Source organism: Oryctolagus cuniculus, chromosome 4 (assembly GCF_964237555.1).
Source record: "Oryctolagus cuniculus chromosome 4, mOryCun1.1, whole genome shotgun sequence".
Taxonomy (NCBI): domain Eukaryota; kingdom Metazoa; phylum Chordata; class Mammalia; order Lagomorpha; family Leporidae; genus Oryctolagus; species Oryctolagus cuniculus.
The window spans coordinates 54,865,831-54,884,130 of NC_091435.1; the positions used below are offsets into that span (position 1 = coordinate 54,865,831).

Sequence of the window (18,300 nt, forward strand, 5' to 3'; positions counted from 1 at the left end):
AGGATGTTCATAATTCTGTGCTCATTTTGCCTTTAGGATGAAATTACAAAATATTCAAAATACATAAAGAAACCCAACTATTGCCTAGTATTGTTTGATTTAGAGGCTGTGGTGTGTTAAATCAGAATAGTTTCTGAATATAGATAAAACTGTGAAAAGCCTGCAAAGTAGTATATTCCATTTCAATACAAAATCTGTTTTATGATTTCTATATCACAGTTAACTTTTTTTTAAAGATTTATTTATTGCCGGCGCCGTGGCTCAATAGGCTAATCCTCCACCTTGCGGCGCCGGCACACCGGGTTCTAGTCCCGGTTGGGGCGCCGGATTCTGTCCCGGTTGCCCCTCTTCCAGGCCAGCTCTCTGCTATGGCCAGGGAGTGCAGTGGAGGATGGCCCAGGTGCTTGGGCCCTGCACCCCATGGGAGACCAGGAAAAGCACCTGGCTCCTGGCTCCTGCCAGGATCAGCGCGGTGCGCCGGCTGCAGCGGCGGCCATTGGAGGGTGAACCAACGGCAAAGGAAGACCTTTCTCTCTGCGTCTCTCTCTCTCACTATCCACTCTGCCTGTAAAAAAAAAAAAAAAAAAAAAATTTATTTATTTATTTATTTGAAAGGCAGAGTTACAGAGAGGCAAAGGCAGAGGCAGCTAGAGGTCTTGCATCTGCTGGTTCACTCCCCAGATGGCCACAATGGTCGGAGCTTCGCCAGTCCAAAGCCTGCAGCCAGGAGCTTCCTCCTGGTCTCCCATGTGGATGCAGGGTCCCAAAGACTTGGCCATCTGCCACTGCTTTCCCAGGCCATAGCAGAGAGCTGGATTGGAACTGAAGCAACCAGGACTTGAACCGGTGCCCATATGGGATGTTGACCCTGCAGGCGGCAGCTTTACCTGCTACAGTGCTGGCCCCACACTTTTTTTTTTTTTTTTTGACAGGCAGAGTGGACAGTGAGAGAGAGGGAGAGAGAGAAAGGTCTTCCTTTACCGTTGGTTCACCCTCCAATGGCCACGGTGGCCGGCGCACTGCGCTGATCCGAAGCCGGGAGCCAGGTGCTTATCCTGGACTCCCATGGGGTGCAGGGCCCAAGCACTTGGGCCATCCTCCACTGTACTCCCTGACCACAGCAGAGAGCTGGCCTGGAAGAGGGGCAACTGGGACAGAATCCGGTGCCCCGTTTGGGACTAGAACCTGGTGTGCCGGCACTGCAAGGCGGAGGATTAGCCTATTGAGCCGCAGTACCGGCCCCCACACTTAAATTTTATAAATATTACACCTTTTAAGTAGTTGCAGGTTTATCTGTTAATGAAACAGTGATCTTGCATAAAATCAAAGAAGAATTTAAAACTTACACAGCTCACTTTTTAGAACTTTTTTTTTGACTGAAAAGTAATTTAGAATTGAATGTTTTTATAATTTGAACTGTTGAAGTGATGCTTGTTTTGAATTGCATTTATTTAAAATTCTTTTTTCTTTCATTGTTTTTCTGCCAAGTCATCTGTTGGTTACTGCAACACATATGTACTGTTTACGAGAGATTCTTTCGCGGAAAGGATTGGCGTATATACAGTCTCGACAAGCACTAAATTCTGTAGTTAAAATTACATCCAAAAAAAAACATCCTGAGCTAATTACTTTCAAGTATGGAAACAGCAGTGCTTCAGGAATAGAAATCTTGGCGATTGAAAGGTAAGAATTCTCATAAGATGATATTATCAGAGTTAACACAGTTCGTTGTTAAGCATAATTTCTCTGTTTGGGTGAATACATGGTGGAACAGGATGCTTGAATTGCTTTTATTAGTGTTCTTTGCTGTCTTTTTCTCTACAATCCTTAAGGCATATATGATGAATTCAGTAAGTCCAATGGCAAATTTCATAAACTTTTTGACACAAGGGTGCTTAGGAATCATCCCCGCTAGTGCTGCATTAAATGCTAGTTTGTGATGAAATAAGAAACTTACCTGAGAATGTAAGTCGATATGTTTTTTTTTTAAATTTTGGGGGTCACAACTTGCAGATATTTTTCATTTTTTTATTTATATAAGGTGAGCAAATTTCATGTGTTTCATATATACAGATTTAGGAGCATGCCCACATTCCCTCCTTCCTTTCTTATTCGTTCATTTAATTTTTACAATGACATGCTTTGTTTATTTTATAATCATAAATTTAACCCTCTACTAAGTAAAGAATTCAGCAAATACTAAGAAGAAAACAGCACTGTTCCTCAACAGTAGAGAAAAGGGCTGTAAGAAATAAATCTAAGAATGTCAATTTCACCCATAACCATTACCTTTTTTTGTAAGTCAGTGTATTTATTTTCCTTCATCAGATTATTCCTGTTTTGACAAACTTTCAATAAATTAGGTGCTGGGTACTGTAGTAGTTAATTTACAGTCTTGTATGAGGTATGCTTCTCCTTATCTTATTTTGGACCAGTTAACAGTTCACTGACTGGTACAAGGGCTACACACCTTGATATTGAACCATTTTTAACCTATAGATAAAATCATGAAGCCCAAGAATTATTGAATTACTCCTTAGATTTTTTTAAGTTCATTTCTTTGAGAGCCAGAGAGACGGACCAAAAGTTCCTATCTGTTATTCTCAAATGCCTGTAGTGGCTAAGACTGGGCCAGGCTGAAGCTGGGTGCCAGGAACTCAATCCATGTCTCCCGTGTAGGTGGCAGCAACTCAGCCACTTGATCCATTGCCTGCTGCCTTCCAGAGTCTGCATTAACAGAAATCTAGGGTCTGAGCCAGAGCAGGTATCAGACCCAGGCACTCTGAAGTGGGATGCAGGTGTCTTTATTGATGTCTTAACCACTAGACAAATACCCACCTCCCCACATCTAGCTTGTGTTAGAAGCAAACAGAGCCCTCCTGATTTTGATCTGTGATTCATTTCACCTTGTTATCAGTTCAGATTGTTCTTGCATGATTTGGGATTATGCTTCTTGTTTACAGGAATGCTTGAATAAGTAGCTTAAGATAATGTCTGAGCACTTTTAAATAATCAACTTCAGTAGGAAGGGAAAAGTAATCAATTTCTTTTCATCTTGTACTGACAGTAACAAGTAGCATTATTCTATACTATTTATATACCTCATGAGAATAAGACAAATGAAAATCACTATTTTGTGTATATTTACGTTAAGAAAATATTCACATAATAAAGGAACATATAAAGAATGTGTTTCCCAAATTCCACCCTGTTAACACTTCTATAAATATCTTTTTATGTATCTTTCTGTGCGTATGTATACATATGCTGTCATGCACTGCATCATGATATTTCAATCAGTGATGGATCGCATACATCACAGATCTATAATATTACAATGGAGCTGAAAAATTTCTATTGCCTAATATTTTTGCTCTACCTTTTCTGTATTTACATGTTTACATACACAAATACTTGCCATTGTGTTTCAATTGCTGTGGTGTTCAGAATAGTAACCTACTATGTATATTTGTAGCCTAGGAACAATAGGCTATACCATATAGCCCAGTTGTATAGTAGACTGTCCCATCTAGGTTTGTGTAAGTGAACTCTGTGATGACCACATGATGAAATCATCTAATGACATATTACTTGGTCCCAAAGTTAAGCCACATATGACTATATTAAAAACAAGGTAAATGTGATACAGGTGAGGTTTTTTTTTTCTGCTTTTTGAAAGAACTTACTAGAATACTGTGAATTTATTTACATTTAATAAATATAAATTATTGTTAATGATAAATATTATATGAATATTTTCAGGGGATTGATTTAACCAATATCATTAATTGATATTTAGATTGTTTCCAGTGTTTCACTACTAATATTTAAAGGTCCATATTTACATACTTGTCCAATTTATTTTCCCAAGATAAATTTATACGTGTAGATTCAGTGGGACAGAGGGTACATACATTCTGATATCAACTTATAAATTAATCCTAACCAAATCACATTTGAATTGTAACTGATGCATGACAGTAATTGAACCTTCTGTTTTAAAGGTTTCCATATATTTTGCTAAAGAAATTGAAGTTTTTTGTGTACATATATCAATCAGTGCCTTTTTTTAAATCTAAAGTTTTGGAAGATAGTCATAATAGACATTTGCATTTAAGACTAGTTAGCCAGATTTCCTCTCCCACCTTTTCTTAGAATTTCTGTGTAATATCTTACATAAGTAATACAAATTATATTATACAGTAGGATTTTTGTTAGGTTTTATAGAAAATATTTTAATAACAGTATTTTATGCTCCTGGAAAAGAAAATGGATATTTAATCTATTGTATTGATACTTTGTCATAATTATCATGCATGTCACCTTTTTAATATAACAGAAGTGGCAACATTTTCTTTAATGTATATAACCCTCTGTAAAATATGGTTAATTTTAACAGTTCCCATTTTATCAAACTTAAATTACTTAATTAAGGTCAGGCTACTAAGTGTTGAAGTTGGCATTGTCTTCAGAATTAGATATTATCAGATTATAACTGAAGTTGGTCATATCTGCTGGCTGCAGAAAATTTTTTCTTGTGTTTTATTATCTAGTTATGATGTATAGTTAATATTTCTTGAAAGAATTTTAGCTCTATATTGTATAAAATACTCTGAAAAGTCAAATTGCTTTCATGTTTAGCTTTTCTTTCAAATTAAGCTTTTGAATATATATTGAAATAAGTTTCGGGGAATACATAGGAGAGCATCTCTGCTGGCTCTGTGAGTCAGAGAAAACTTACTGGAAATGATATCCTAACTCACTCCTGAAAGTACTGTATTAATGTATTTTTCTCCCATAGGTATTTGATTCCAAATGCAGGGGATGCCACCAAAGCCATAAAACAACAGATCATGAAAGTTTTGGATGCTTTGGAAAGTTAATATAAAAGAAAATTATGAAATTAAGGCAACCAAGAAAAACATGAATATATGTATTTCCTGACTGAATACTAAACAAAGACCTGTTTTTTGCTCATGGGGGTGCTTGATTAGCAGATCTAAGAAAATGTAAATTATTATAATCAACCTCTGGACAGTTAACCTTTTTAAAAATTTATTTTGCATTTTTGGTTTTATAAAATGATTTATTATAAAGGTCAGTTATCAAGTGACTGAAGTAACTGGCCCTGTGCCCTGATGGAGTAGGGGTACAGAATACAGTTCTGTTTTGAAGAGCTGTTTTAAGGGAACATGCATCACTTCCAGGTTTAAAAGCAACCACACACATCTGTTTGCAGTGTCTTCACTGAAAATTGGAAGTAAAATTAGTTGAAGAGACTTCTTTAACTGCTCCATTTAGTTTTTTCCACTGATTAGTATCCAAAACCAAAAACGTAAATAGCTTAACTATTTGTTATTTTTTTAAAAAGCGTGAAATCTTTTTGAGAAATGGATCAAGATTCCAGCCAACTCAAAGCATAGTCCCAGCTATTAAAATGTTGAAACTCAAGTTCCAGTCACCTTTGCTCCATTATCTAATTTTTTGGACATTAAGTGCTTCAGAAGTACTAAGCTTCATCCTACAATTTTCTAAGGGAGCAGTTAATAGCATTGTAAGAAGTAATAGATATGTTAAGATTAAAGTGAACCTCTTGAGCACAGAATTATATCTGTAAAGATGTCATTGGTCTTTACTACAAGTCTAGTATTTGATTTAGGATATTTCAAGACAGGTGTTGAGCACACATTGATTTATCCTCATTGAGATTATGTCTGTGAGCACATTATTATCTACTTAATAATAAGCCAAATAATCAGAGAGCTGTGTAAACTACAATTGTTTTTATCATCACTTTCCAAATTTTTCTTTCTCTTCAGTTGGTTTTGTCTTCTAATTAAAGTTCTAGTAGTTTGAAACTATTTTTATTCTTTTAATGTGACAAAACTGAAAAGTTAAATACTTTATTTTGCAGCTTTCTCAATTTAGTTTACTGCAGTCCATATTAGACACCTTCAGTGAGTGAAATAAATCTAGGAACACATTTGGGTCTTTGGATGATTTTTTTGGTAAAATCTATTAGGGAAGTGGTAACTACTCACCATCTGCCATGTCCTAAAATGTAATGGATTATCCTTAAGGGGTTGATAGGAGAAATATTCAGTTGTACCCTGTTAACAGCCAGTTTTTTTTTAATTTATTTAATAGAATCAAGTAAATAAGTATTCAAAGCATTTTGTTCTGATATCTAAATAAAAAGTTTGGTTGAAGACATTTGCATGAAATTGCACCTGGTACAATATTTGATATTTATAACTCCCTAAAACTCTTGTATTGCGTTTTTTTCCCTTTCCTTTACCACTCCCTTTAGAAATGTCCTGAATCTTTCTCTCTCTCTCTCTTTCTTTCTCTCTCTCTTTTTTTTTTTTTTTTTTTTTTTTGCCCATTTCAGCCATGGGACTTTTTTCATAATATTATTGTAAAAATGTTTGTGTTACTGTTTATAAATTACAACTGTAAATAAACAAATACAGTTTGCTCAAAACTTTGTTCTTAAAGGACAGTGTCTCTCTCCTCTTCCCACCACCCCCACCCCCAGCTTGTAAATCTTTAGATGCCACAATGAAAATTAAAGGCTATTTTAGTAGAATTTTAAGTGTTCAGATTTCTGGTTTGTAAAATCAGATTTCCATTTTTGTTTATCTAGAAAAGGAGAGGGAAAAGAGTTAACTTAAAAATAATGACATTAAATTCTACTTATAGTAAATTGAATACTACCTAGAGGTATTTAACTTTTGTTAACTTGTTTTCTCATCTAAATAACACCACAGTCAAGACTATTAAATGAAAATACATTTCATCGAATGTTTTGGGCAGTTATGTAGCTCGTCCTCCTTGTACTGGCTCACTGACCACAGAACTAGGATTCACTGTGAGGTGTCCACTTCTTAGGAACTCATGAGAATTGCAGAATTTGTAACATTGTGAGGTTGGTATTATTTTCCATATTTTGAAGATGACATTGAATCAGTGAAAAGGGAAGGCACCCCCTGTTCTCTCCCCACTCCCTGAGAATGATTGCTTCTTAAGCTATAAAATTAAATCTCTATGTAGAATTGATGCCACTTGCCCACCATTAATAGCATGTTTTTGTAAGGTTGATAAACTTATACTGATAAACTCAACCATGTTGTCACTAGTATTTTTTACACAGGACTTTCAACTCCTTATTGTGATATTCTGGTATGTTAAGCTAACCAGCCATAAATTAGCCGTTCAACTTAACATTGACAGTTTGGGGCAGGGATTGTGATGCAGTGGCTTAAACCTCTGCCTGAGATGCCCCCCTCCCTTCCCATATTGGAGTTCTTGCTACTTGGCACTTTTGATCCAGCGTCCTGCTGCAGATGATGGCCAAGTACTTGGGTTCCTGCTATACATGTGGGAGACCTGGATAGAATTCCTGGCTCCTGGCATCAGCCTGGACCAACCCTAGCCATTATGAACGTTTGGGGAGTAAACCACTGAGTGGAAAATCAATCTCTCTCTCTCTCTCTCTGTCACTCTGCCTTTTAAACAAATAAATAAACAATTAAGAAAAATGAGAACCTACAGCTAACTTTAGGCTTACTGGTTAAAAACTGAATGGTTTTCCCTAAAGACTGGGGACATTTAATGGTGTCCACTCTCACCATTACTCACTGACCAATGCAGTAAGGCAAGAAAAGTATTAAAGACATACACATTGGGAAGTAAGAAATAAAATTGTTCATATTTGCAGAAGACTGTCTACATGAATTTAATAAGATTGGAAGAAGTTCACCATACAAAAATCATTCATACATCCATACGCTAGTAATGAACAACTGGAAACCAAAAGTGTTCTTAAAAATACAACTTAGAGGGGCTGGTACTGTGGCATAGCAGGTTAAGCCTCTTCCTGCAACGCCAGCATCCCATGTGGGCACTGGTTCCAGACCTGGCTGCTCTGCTTCTAATCCGGCTCCCTGCTAGTGCACCTGGGAAAGCATCAGCAGATGGCCCCTGTACACGTGTGAAAGACCTGAATGAAGCTCCTGGCTTCCGTCTGGCCCACCCCTAGCCATTATGGCTATTTGGGGAGTAAACTAGCAGATGGAAATTCATTTATCCCTCTCCCTCTGCCTTTCAAATTAAAGAAAAAAATTCCACTTAGAGGGGCCAGCATTGTGATATAGTAGGTAAAGCTGCTGCTTGCAATGCCAGCATCCCACATGGGTGCCAGTTCTTGTCCTGGTTATTCTACTTATGATCTAGCTCCCTGCTAATGTACCTGAGAAAGCAGCAGAGGGTGGCCCAAGTGCTCGAGCCCCTGCACTCATGTGGGAGACCTGGAAGAAGCTGGCTCCTGGCTTCAGCCTGCCAAGCCCCAGTTGTTGACAGTCATTTGAGGAGTGAACCAGCAGATGGAAGATCTCTTTCTCTGTATTTCCCTCTCTCTAACTCTGTCTTTCAAATAAATAATCTTCTTTAAAAGATTCCACTTAGCATTAGCAAAAACATGAAACACCTGTATATAAATCTAATAAACTCTGTATACTGAAAACTACAAAATGCATGTGGAAGAAATCAAAAGATCTAAATAAATGGCAATTGTGTTTATGGACTGGAAGATAACATAGTTAAGATGCCATTTCTTTCCAATTGAACTACAGATGTAATATAATTCCACTCAGAATCCCAGGAACATTTTTTGCTAATATGAAGGTAATCCCAAAAGTTCATGGAAAATATGTCTTATTAAAAATTAACAGATTTCAAAATTTTGCATGAAAATAAATGACTGTGTTTTTACATGTACTCTTTTTGTTATTTATTTGAAAGAGTTATATAGAGAGAGGTCTTCCATCTGCTGGTTCACTCCCCAGATGGCTGCAGTGGCCAGAGCTGTGCCTATCCGAAGCCAGGAGCCAGGAGCTTCTTCCAGGTTTCCCATATGGGTTCAAGGGACCAAGGACTTGGGCCATCTTCTACTGCTGTCCCAGCCAGGCCATAGCAGAGAGCTGGATTGGAAGAAGAGCAGCTAGTTTGAGTCCCATCTGCTCCAATTCCAATCCAGTTTCCTGGGAAGGAATAGAAAATGGCCAAAGTACTTGGACCCCTTGCCATCCACATGGAAGATCTGGTTGGAGTTCTTGGTTCCTGGCTTCAGCCTGGCCCCAACATGGCTGTTGTAACCATTTGGGGAGTGAACCAGCAGATGAAAGATCTCTTTTCTCCCTCTTTGGCCCTCTGCTCTTCAAATAAATAAATTTTTTTTAAAGATGAAGTTTGAGGATTCACACTACACATTTTTATAACAACATAAAGGTGCAATAATCAAGTCCGTGAGATATTAACAAAAAGGTTAGACATAAATCAATGCACAGAACACATGATTCACACAAATAATGCTCAGTTTCCCACCCACGTGGGAAACTCGGATGAAGCTCCTGGCTCCTGGCTCTGAGAAAGCAATGGAAGATGGTTCAGGTGCTTGGACTCCTGCACCCATGTGAGAGACCCGCCGGATGAAACTCCTAGCTGCTGGCTTTGGCCTGGCCCAGCCCAGCCATTGCAGTGGTGCGCTCGCTTGCTCTCTCTCTCTCTCTCTCGCTCTCTGAAACTCTGCCTTTCAAGTAAATAAAATTAAAACTCTTAAAAAAAAATTGAATATAGGGGCGAGCATTGTAGCATTGTAGCATAGCAGGTTAAGCCTGCACCTCCAACTCTGGCATCCCATATGTGCGCAAGTTCAATTACCAGCTGCTCCACTTCTGATCCAGCTCCCTACTAGTGCACTTGGGAAAAGCAGTGGAAGATGGCCCAAGTCATTGGGCCCCTGTCACCCACTTGGGAGAACCAAAGGAAGCTCCAGGCTCCTGGCTTCATCCTGGTACAGCCCTCAGCCAGCCATTTGGCCATTTGGGGAGTGAGCCAGCAGATGGGGGATTCTCCCTCTCTCCCTCCTCCTCCCTCCTTCCCTCTTTCTTTCTCCCTCCCTGTAACTCTGCCTTTCAAATAAAAGTAAAAAAAATAAAAATAAAAACTAACATTTTGCATGGTCCACACAATTTCTGAAATTTGAGCTAATTTAACAACAATTAAAAACCAAGAGATTTTTGCATAGTTTGGATGTTTGGCTACTAATGGGCAACATTTAAAGAACTGATATTCCAGGCCAAGTACTTTTTAAGCTCTTATTTCAGAGTACTTAAAAAGGTTTGTGGGGCCGCTGCTATGGTGAAGCAGGTAAAGCCGCTGCTTGCAGTGCTGGCATCCAGTATGGTGCTGATTCGAGTTTAAGATCCAGCTGCAGCCGGCACCCTGGCTCACTAATCCTCTGCCTTGCGGCGCCGGCACACCGGGTTCTAGTCCCAAACGGGGCACAGGATTCTGTCCCGGTTGCCCCTCTTCCAGGCCAGCTCTCTGCTGTGGCCCGGGAGTGCAGTGGAGGATGGCCCAAGTACTTGGGCCCTGCACCCCATGGGAGACAAGGATAAGCACCTGGCTCCTGCCATCGGATCAGCGCTGTGTGCCGGCCACAGAGCGCCTGCTGTGGCGGCCATTGGAGGGTGAACCAATGGCAAAGGAAGACCTTTCTCTCTGTCTCTCTCTCTCTCTCTCACTGTCCACTCTGCCTGTCCAAAAAAAAAAAAAAAAAAAAAAAAAAGATCCAGCTGCTCTACTTCCAATCCAGCTCCCTGGTAATGTGTCTGGAAAAGCAGTGGAAGATGGTCCAAGTCATTGGGGCCTGCACCCATGTGGGAGACCCAGAAGAAGCGCCTGGCTCCTGGCTTTGGTCTGGGCCGGCTCTGGCTATTACAAAGATTTAAGGAATAGACCAGTAGATGAAAGATCTCTCTCGCTCTCTCTGTTACACTACCTATCAAATAAATAGTCTTTTAAAAAAATAATAAATTTCCCAAAGTCATGTGTATAAGGAAAGATTTGACCTCAAATATTCCAATCTATAGACAACTGTATCAGAAATTTGAGAACAGAGATGGGCATTTGGCACAGAAATTAAGACACTGGGACTGACACTATGGCACAGGGGGTTAACGCCCTGGCCTGAAGCACCGGCATCCCATATGGGCACCTGTTTGAGTCCTGGCTGCTCCACTTCCGATCCAGTTCTCTGCTATGGCCTGGGGAAGCAGTAGAAGATGGCCCAAGTCCTTGGGCCCACATGGAAGACCTGGAAGAAGCTCCTGGCTCCTAGCTTCGGATCGGTACAGCTCCCGCCATTGCGGGCCAATTGGGGAATGAACCACCAGATGGAAGACCTCTCTCTCTCTGCCTCTCCTCTCTCTGTGTAACTCTGACTTTCAAATAAATAAGTAAATCTTAAAAAAAAAAAAAAAAAAAAAAAAAAAAAAAAAAACTTAAGACATTGCTGGGGCTAGCACTGTGGTGTAACAGGCAAAGCCATCGCCTGCAGTGCCGCCATCCCATATGGTCGCCAGTTTGAGTCCTGGCTGCTTCACTTCCAATCCAGCTCTCTGCTATGGTCTGGGAAAGCAGTGGAGGATGGCCCAAGTCCTTGGGCTCCTGCACCCACTTGGGAGACCTGGAAGAAGCTCCTGGCTCCTGGCTTTGGATCGGCGCAGCTCCGGCCATTGAGGCCATCTGGGGAGTGAACTAGCAGATGGAAGACCCCTCTCCACCTCTACGTCCACCTCCACCTCCATCTCTCCTTCTCTCTCTGTGTAACTATGACTTTCAAATAAAATAAATAAATCTTTAAAAAAAAAAAGAAAAAGACATTGCTTTGGACATCCACATTCTTTATCAGAATGCCTGGGTCAGGGTTCTGGCTCCACTCCTGATTCTAGCTTCTAGCTAAAAGGCACCCTGGGGGACAAAGGTAGTGGCTCAAGTGATTGGGTCCTTGCCCCCCACATAGAAGACCCAGATTGGGTAGGCACCTGGTTTTGGCCTGGTCCAGCCCAAGATATCATAGGCATTTGTGGAATAAACTAGCAGATGGAATATCTGTCTCTGCCTTTGAAATAAAATAAATATTAAAACAGTATGTGTCTAAATAGGATACCTCATTTGTGGAAAATGCTGACTTAGTGGTGCAGCAAGTTAAGCTGCTGCTTTCAATGCCACCATCCCATATTGGAGTTCCAGTTCAAGTCCTAACTGCTCTGCTTCTGCTCTATCTTCCTGCTAATGCCCCAGGAAAAGCAGCAGACGATGGCATAAATACTTAGGGCCCTGCAACCTATGTGAGAGACCAGGATGGAGTTCTGGCTTCCACTTGGCCCAGACCTGGCTGTTGAGGCCATTTGGGGAGTGAATTAGTGGAAGAAAAATCTCTCTGCCACCCCCACCTCCCCACCGCCCCTGCCTCTGCCTCTCTGTAACTTTCCCTGGTCCAGCCCCGGTTGTTGCAGCCATTTAGGGAGTGAACCAGCAAATGGAAGATCTATGCCTCTTGCTCTCTCTTTAACTCTGCCTTTCAAATAAATCTGAAATTAAAAATGTGGAAAATGAAATATAAAAATAAGTTTATTTTGGTGAAAAACTTTTGAAATTCCTGTATACATAGTTTTCTTTTTTTTACTTTTATTTAATAAATATAAATTTCGAAAGTACAACTTTTGGATTCTAGCGGCTTCCCCCCCCCCATAACCTCCCTCCCACCTGCAACCATCCCATCTCCCATGCCCTCTCCCATCCCATTCTTCATAAAGAGTCATTTTCAATTATCTTTATATACAGTGCATAATACACATTTTCTATGAACTTTTTCAAGACTCCTGATATGCATGGATTTTTCAAAAGTTTTGTACCAAATTAAACTTATCTTTTAATTCCATTTCTCAAGAACTTTCTCTTTTTTTTTCTTTTAAATATTATTTTATTTGAGAGGAGCAGCTACTGACAGAGAGAGGGACAGACAGGTCTCTCATTCGCTGGTTCACTACATAGACAGAGGCAGAAAGAGTGGAGCAGGATTCATGTCCCGAGACAAGACACCAAGGACTCTTAATAAGATGTAGTCTTTCATTATGCTGGCATGAGGCCCAGGTGGAATTTCTTATCCAAAATCCTGATCCCTGAACAAAGAAGGGTTTTCCCTTATATATGGTTTTAGCCTCTTTGTCTCCCTTATATGGTTACCTGCATACATTTGATTGGATATTCTAATGTTACATGGGGGCCACAGGACTGATACAATACTGCACATGTGAACGTAGTTACTGAAGGTATTTTTTTTTTACACACTGAACTATGAGCTGTCTGGCAAGGGTTAACACCATTGATTTGTACTAACAAGCAAAACCTAAAATTGTTACATTTAAGCATATAAGCAGATAGGGATACAGTTGAAGCATTCATAGGCAAGCAGATAATAATCACATTTCATTCTGAGGACAGATGCCTCCCTTTTTCTTCTAACCCTGGGAGACCTCTATCACAACTTTAATCAGTTAGAAACAAGTTTAATTAAAAGACAGAGGTCTTTGCCACAAGAGAGGTCTTCCATCCACTGGTTCACTCCCCAGATGGCCACAACAGCCAGAGCTGGGCCAATACGAAGCCAGGAGACTGGAGTTTCTTGAGGGTCTCCCATGTGGATGCAGGGCTCTAAGCACTTGGGCCATCTTCTTCTGCTTTCCCAGGCTATAGCAGAGAGCTGGATGAGAAGTGGAGCAGCCTGGACTTGAACAAGTGTCCATATGGGATGCTGACACAACAGGCTGCAGCTTTATCCACTATGCCACAGTGCCAGCCCCTGTTTATAAGAACATTCAAAAGTATCTTCAGGCTGGCTGTCTGACCTAGAGGATAAGACATCCACATCCCACATGGATGTTCCACTTCTTCCTCTGCTGATCCCAGCTTCCTGCAACCATGCACCATGGAAGTCAGCAGTGATGGCTCAAGAAACGGTCCCTGCCACCCATGTGGGATACCTGGTTTGAATTCCCAGTTCCTGGCTTTGGCCCGGCCCAACTTTGGCCTGTTGAGTCTGAATTTCCCAGTCAATGCACAAGGCACAGTCGCTGATGCAAATGCAGAGGTTTATTTGTTACCAGCTGGCTGGGACCCCTACCCACACACAGCCATTTAGTAGTGCACAGGCAAAAGGCCCCCTTCCATGTACAAGAGAAGTTTTTATAGCCTCACATAAACAAGTATGCACGTCACCTTATGCATAGGTTACCTTTTTATTCTCTATGTGGCAAGGTATTAGGACCTAACATGTTTATTGGTTCATTTAAATGTAAAGGCTATACATTATGTGGCGGAATGCCACACAAAGGAGATGGCACAGGGAGGAACTGGTGGGAAGCATTGGGCCATAAATTCCAGGGGAGCTTACTTTCTTTGTTCTCAAGGACACGGCCTGCCTCCTTCATGGTCCAGGGTGAGGCCTATCATGGCGTTACGCAGGCAAGCAAGCAAGCAAGCCAGAGTACAGAAGTGAAACTGGCATTTAGCAAGCTAGAGACTCCAACTCCTACAGGCCATTGCAAGCATTTACTAAAAAATCAGTGGAAGGGAGTTCACTCGGTCTCTCTTTGTATCTGTTTCTCTGTGTGTGTCTCTTTACCTCTCAAATAAATCAATAAAAAATTTTAGAAATTAACTAAAAGCTCCTTCATATACTTACATGCCATCCATGGACTCCATGTATAAAGCTCTAATCCAATATGATAATTCCCAGGTTTGGCCCTTTGCTCTGTTTTATTGTTCTCTCCTTCCAGTGTTTCATTCACTGTTAAGTTTCTGCTCTTATTCTTTGCGATTTTCAGCCCCTAATCTCTGACTGCTTTGTCATTCATATATCCATGTCCCCTGAATTCTTGTTCTCCCAGACCAACTTCTCTAATACTGTGGAGGAGCCACTGGAGGAATACTTTACAGATGGGTGAGCTCGGAGGAAGCGCCTGCAGCAATGTCCCCAAGGTGAGGAAGCCTGGCTGTGCCTGGTGGTAGAAAGAAAAGGAAGAATGTAGCAGGGAAATTCATCAGGTGGGGTGGAGGGGGCCAGAGGTGTTGAGAGACTTGCAGGACATAGAAATGACTTAGGGGGCCAGCGCTGTGGCGTGGCAGGTAAAGCCGCTGCCTGCTGCGCCGCTGCTCCACTTCTGATCCAGCTCTCTGCTGTGGCCTGGGAGGACAATAGAAGATGGCCCAAGTCCTGGGGCCCCTGCACCCACGTGGGAGACCAGGAGGAAGCACCTGTTGTGGCCAATTGGGGGAGTGAACCAGGGGATGGAAGACCTCTCTCTCTCTCTCTGTAACTCTCACTTTCAAGTACATAAATAAATCTTAAAAAAAAATGATTTAGATTTTTTTGATGGACTGGGGAACAGAGAAAACTGCTGAGATGCTATTTTGGAGATGATACATTGCTTCAGATAGTTAAATTTGGACTCATGCCAAGATGATGTAGGCATACAAATAGGATAAAATCAATTAGATTTGTGAGCTGGAGACCACGCCCTCCACCAACCCCCTGTGTGATCTCACATCCCTACCTGATCTCACCTGAATTCCCACCTGCCCTTCAGATTATGTAACCACGCCCCTTTGGAAAGCATATAAAAGGCGAGGAGTGCCCCAAAATCTCTCTCTGCCTTTGGTTTGCTGCCGCATTAAGCTACCTGTGGCTGCTTATAACCATATGCTTGTTCCACATGGCTCACTCCTGGCCTGCTCTCTGCTTGGTATGGACTCGACTTAGCTTCTAGACCTCTTTCTCCCCTGAAGCCCTCACTCTCATGCACATTGCTCTCACTGAATTAAATCCTTCAAAACTTACCATGTTGTCTGGTCTATTTGAGCCAGTATTCAGAATTTTCTGAATAAGTAGGCAAGAGCCCACAGGCTTATTAATATTGAAAAAATTATTAATAAGTAGTCTGATATCAAAGACATATAGATAGAGCTGGCTTACAGGCAGTACTGGGCCAGCTGGTCTACCTCAAAAAACTACCAGAGGGCCGGTGCTGTGGCATAGCTGGTAAAAGTGCTGTCTGCTGCACTGGTATCCCATATGGGATCCAGCCCCAGCTGCTCCACTTCCAATCCAGCTCCTGGCTAATGCACCTGGGAAAGCAGTGGAAGATGGTCACAGTGCTTGGGCCCGTACCACCCATGAGGAAGACCTGGATGGACTTGCAGGGTGTAGCCATTTGGGGAGTGAACCAGCAGATGGGAGATCTCTCTTTCTCTCTCTCTCTCACACACACTGATTCTGCCTTTCAAATAAATAAATAAGCCTGAAAGAGAGAGAGAGAGAGAGAGAGAGAGAGAGAGAGAAACTATCAGAAAAATACAAATCTGAACCCCCACGAGGCTGGTAGCAGTCATTAAAGCTGTGAGACATGGGTAAAAATGGGAAGCAAGCCTAAACGGGAACACCTGATTTTGGGGCTGTGCCTTAGGAATCTATTTGGTTTAATCGTTTCATTTTTTGACTTCTTTATAAGTGTCAGAGAAAAGAAACACAGAAACAGAATCAGAGCTGTTGGCAGTCGCAGAGGTAGGGAGTGGAGCTGTGGCAGGAGGGGCTGCACAAATTTAGCCCTCATTCTCCAGGCCTGGCCTGGAAATCCTGTCTGTACCATGATGAAAAGGCCCTGAGCGCCAGGTGATTTGGTATCAAATCAGCAGCAGGGACAGACTAGAGCCTGATGACTAGCTTCTATTATACAGAAAAGTTCAGAAAAGCGATTTCATTTTCCTGTACCTTTCCCTTCTCCAGAAATGACCCCCAGCATGCAGGTCAGTAGGTTCTCTGCATGTGCTAAAGGCGACAGTAGCACCCACAGGCTCTTGGCCTTGATGGCTTTTCCTGGTTCTGCTTCCTAGATGGCTTCTTCTAGGCTTCACTGGGTCCTCCCCTGCCCCCACCTTTCACAGTCTACTATTGTGTTCTCGTCCACCTTCAGAGCTTTGTCCTAAACTGCAGATAACTCCTTAGCCAATCTTCAGCCTCAGCTTGTTAGGTAGGAAGTCAGATATGAGCTTATGTGTGTGTGACAGGCCTAAAGAGAAGATGTCTATGTCCAGCATCTGCATCTGCATCTCAAAGTCATCCTGATAATGTTTCAGGGGCAGCCCAGTATTCGTATCCTGCCCTGCCCCCTTCTACCCGCTAACCTGCCAGGTGGAGGTCCCCGCCCCTTCTGCCTGACAAATCTTTCACGGTCTCCCAGATGCAGCCCAGTATCTGCATTTCAAACACCCTGCTCCGGATCCGATTCTCTAGGGGGTCCTGCTCACCCTTCCTCTAAACTCAGGACAGCCAGCCAGCCCTTCTCCTGTCTGACACCGTCAGGGGAAAACTCAGATTGAAGTTTTTCTATTTACATCCAAAAAGCCTTTTGTTCCAAGAGGAGCAGAGGTGGGGAAGCAAGACCCATCTCCTTAACCCCCCACCCCAACCCCTGCGTGCCTCAACCGGATTGCACGCTCAGCCCTCTGCCTCTCTGCTGAGCCGCCCGCCTGGCCTGGTCAGGTGTAACCTCTCCACTCAACCGTGTAACCTTGCTCCCCACTCCCAGTCCAAGCGACAGGGCACTCTCTCTCTCAGGTTCTGTCTGGAAAGGTGCCCATCCGTCCTTACGGATGTCCCTACCCTAATAAACCTTGCTGTTTTACCTCCCACTACTCTGTCTCACGCCTGAATTCTTTCTTGCACGAAGATAAGAACCCTGCCATTCTCTGGTAACAAGCTTACGCCAACTACCACCAACTGAGCACCTCTTCCTGGATGCTCCAGAGGCACTTCCAACATCATGTTCTGCTAGGATCAGGACCATGGTTACATACATCCCGATGCCAATAAACTTGGAAATCTAGATGATAAAGGATTTTAACAGATTGTATCTGGTCAAAATCAACAAAGAAACCCAAATTTAAAATCTTCCTGCTACAATGTCACTTACAGATAATCTGCTAAGCTGTAAAAATCACATCATTACTGTTTTTCCTTCCTTTTTTTTTTTTTTTAAGGTTTATTTATTTATTTATTTGAAAGTCAGAGTTACACAGAGAGAGGAGAGGCAGAGAGAGGTCTTCCATCCGCTGGTTCACGCCCCAGTTGGCCGCCAACAACCGGAGCTGCACCTATCCAAAGCCAGGAGCCAGGAGCTGCTTCTGGGTCTCCCACGCGGGCTCAGGGGCCCAAGGACTTGGGGCATCTTCTACTGCTTTCCCAGGCCATAGCAGCAAGCTGGATTGGAAAAGGAGCAGCCGGGACCAGAACCGGCGCTCAAATGGGATGCCGGCGCTTCAAGCCAGGGCGTTAACCCACTGCGCCACAGCACCGGCCCCTCCAGATTTTTTAGTATGCAGGTGGCCGGCGCAACG

At 42.1% G+C, this 18,300-nt stretch overlaps 1 protein-coding gene across 2 annotated transcripts in view; it reads left to right on the forward strand.

Moving 5' to 3' along the window:
* TBC1D23 (TBC1 domain family member 23) overlaps positions 1–6,484 on the forward strand; it is an 83,024-nt gene extending 76,540 nt beyond the window's left edge. For both annotated transcript variants that reach the window (XM_070071986.1, XM_070071985.1), the window contains 2 exons: positions 1,489–1,683; positions 4,802–6,484. In XM_070071986.1, coding sequence (XP_069928087.1) covers positions 1,489–1,683; positions 4,802–4,883 — 277 coding nt within the window. In that variant the 3' untranslated portion in view covers positions 4,884–6,484. The remainder of the gene's footprint in view (positions 1–1,488; positions 1,684–4,801) is intronic.
* Positions 6,485–18,300: the final 11,816 nt, after the last annotated feature.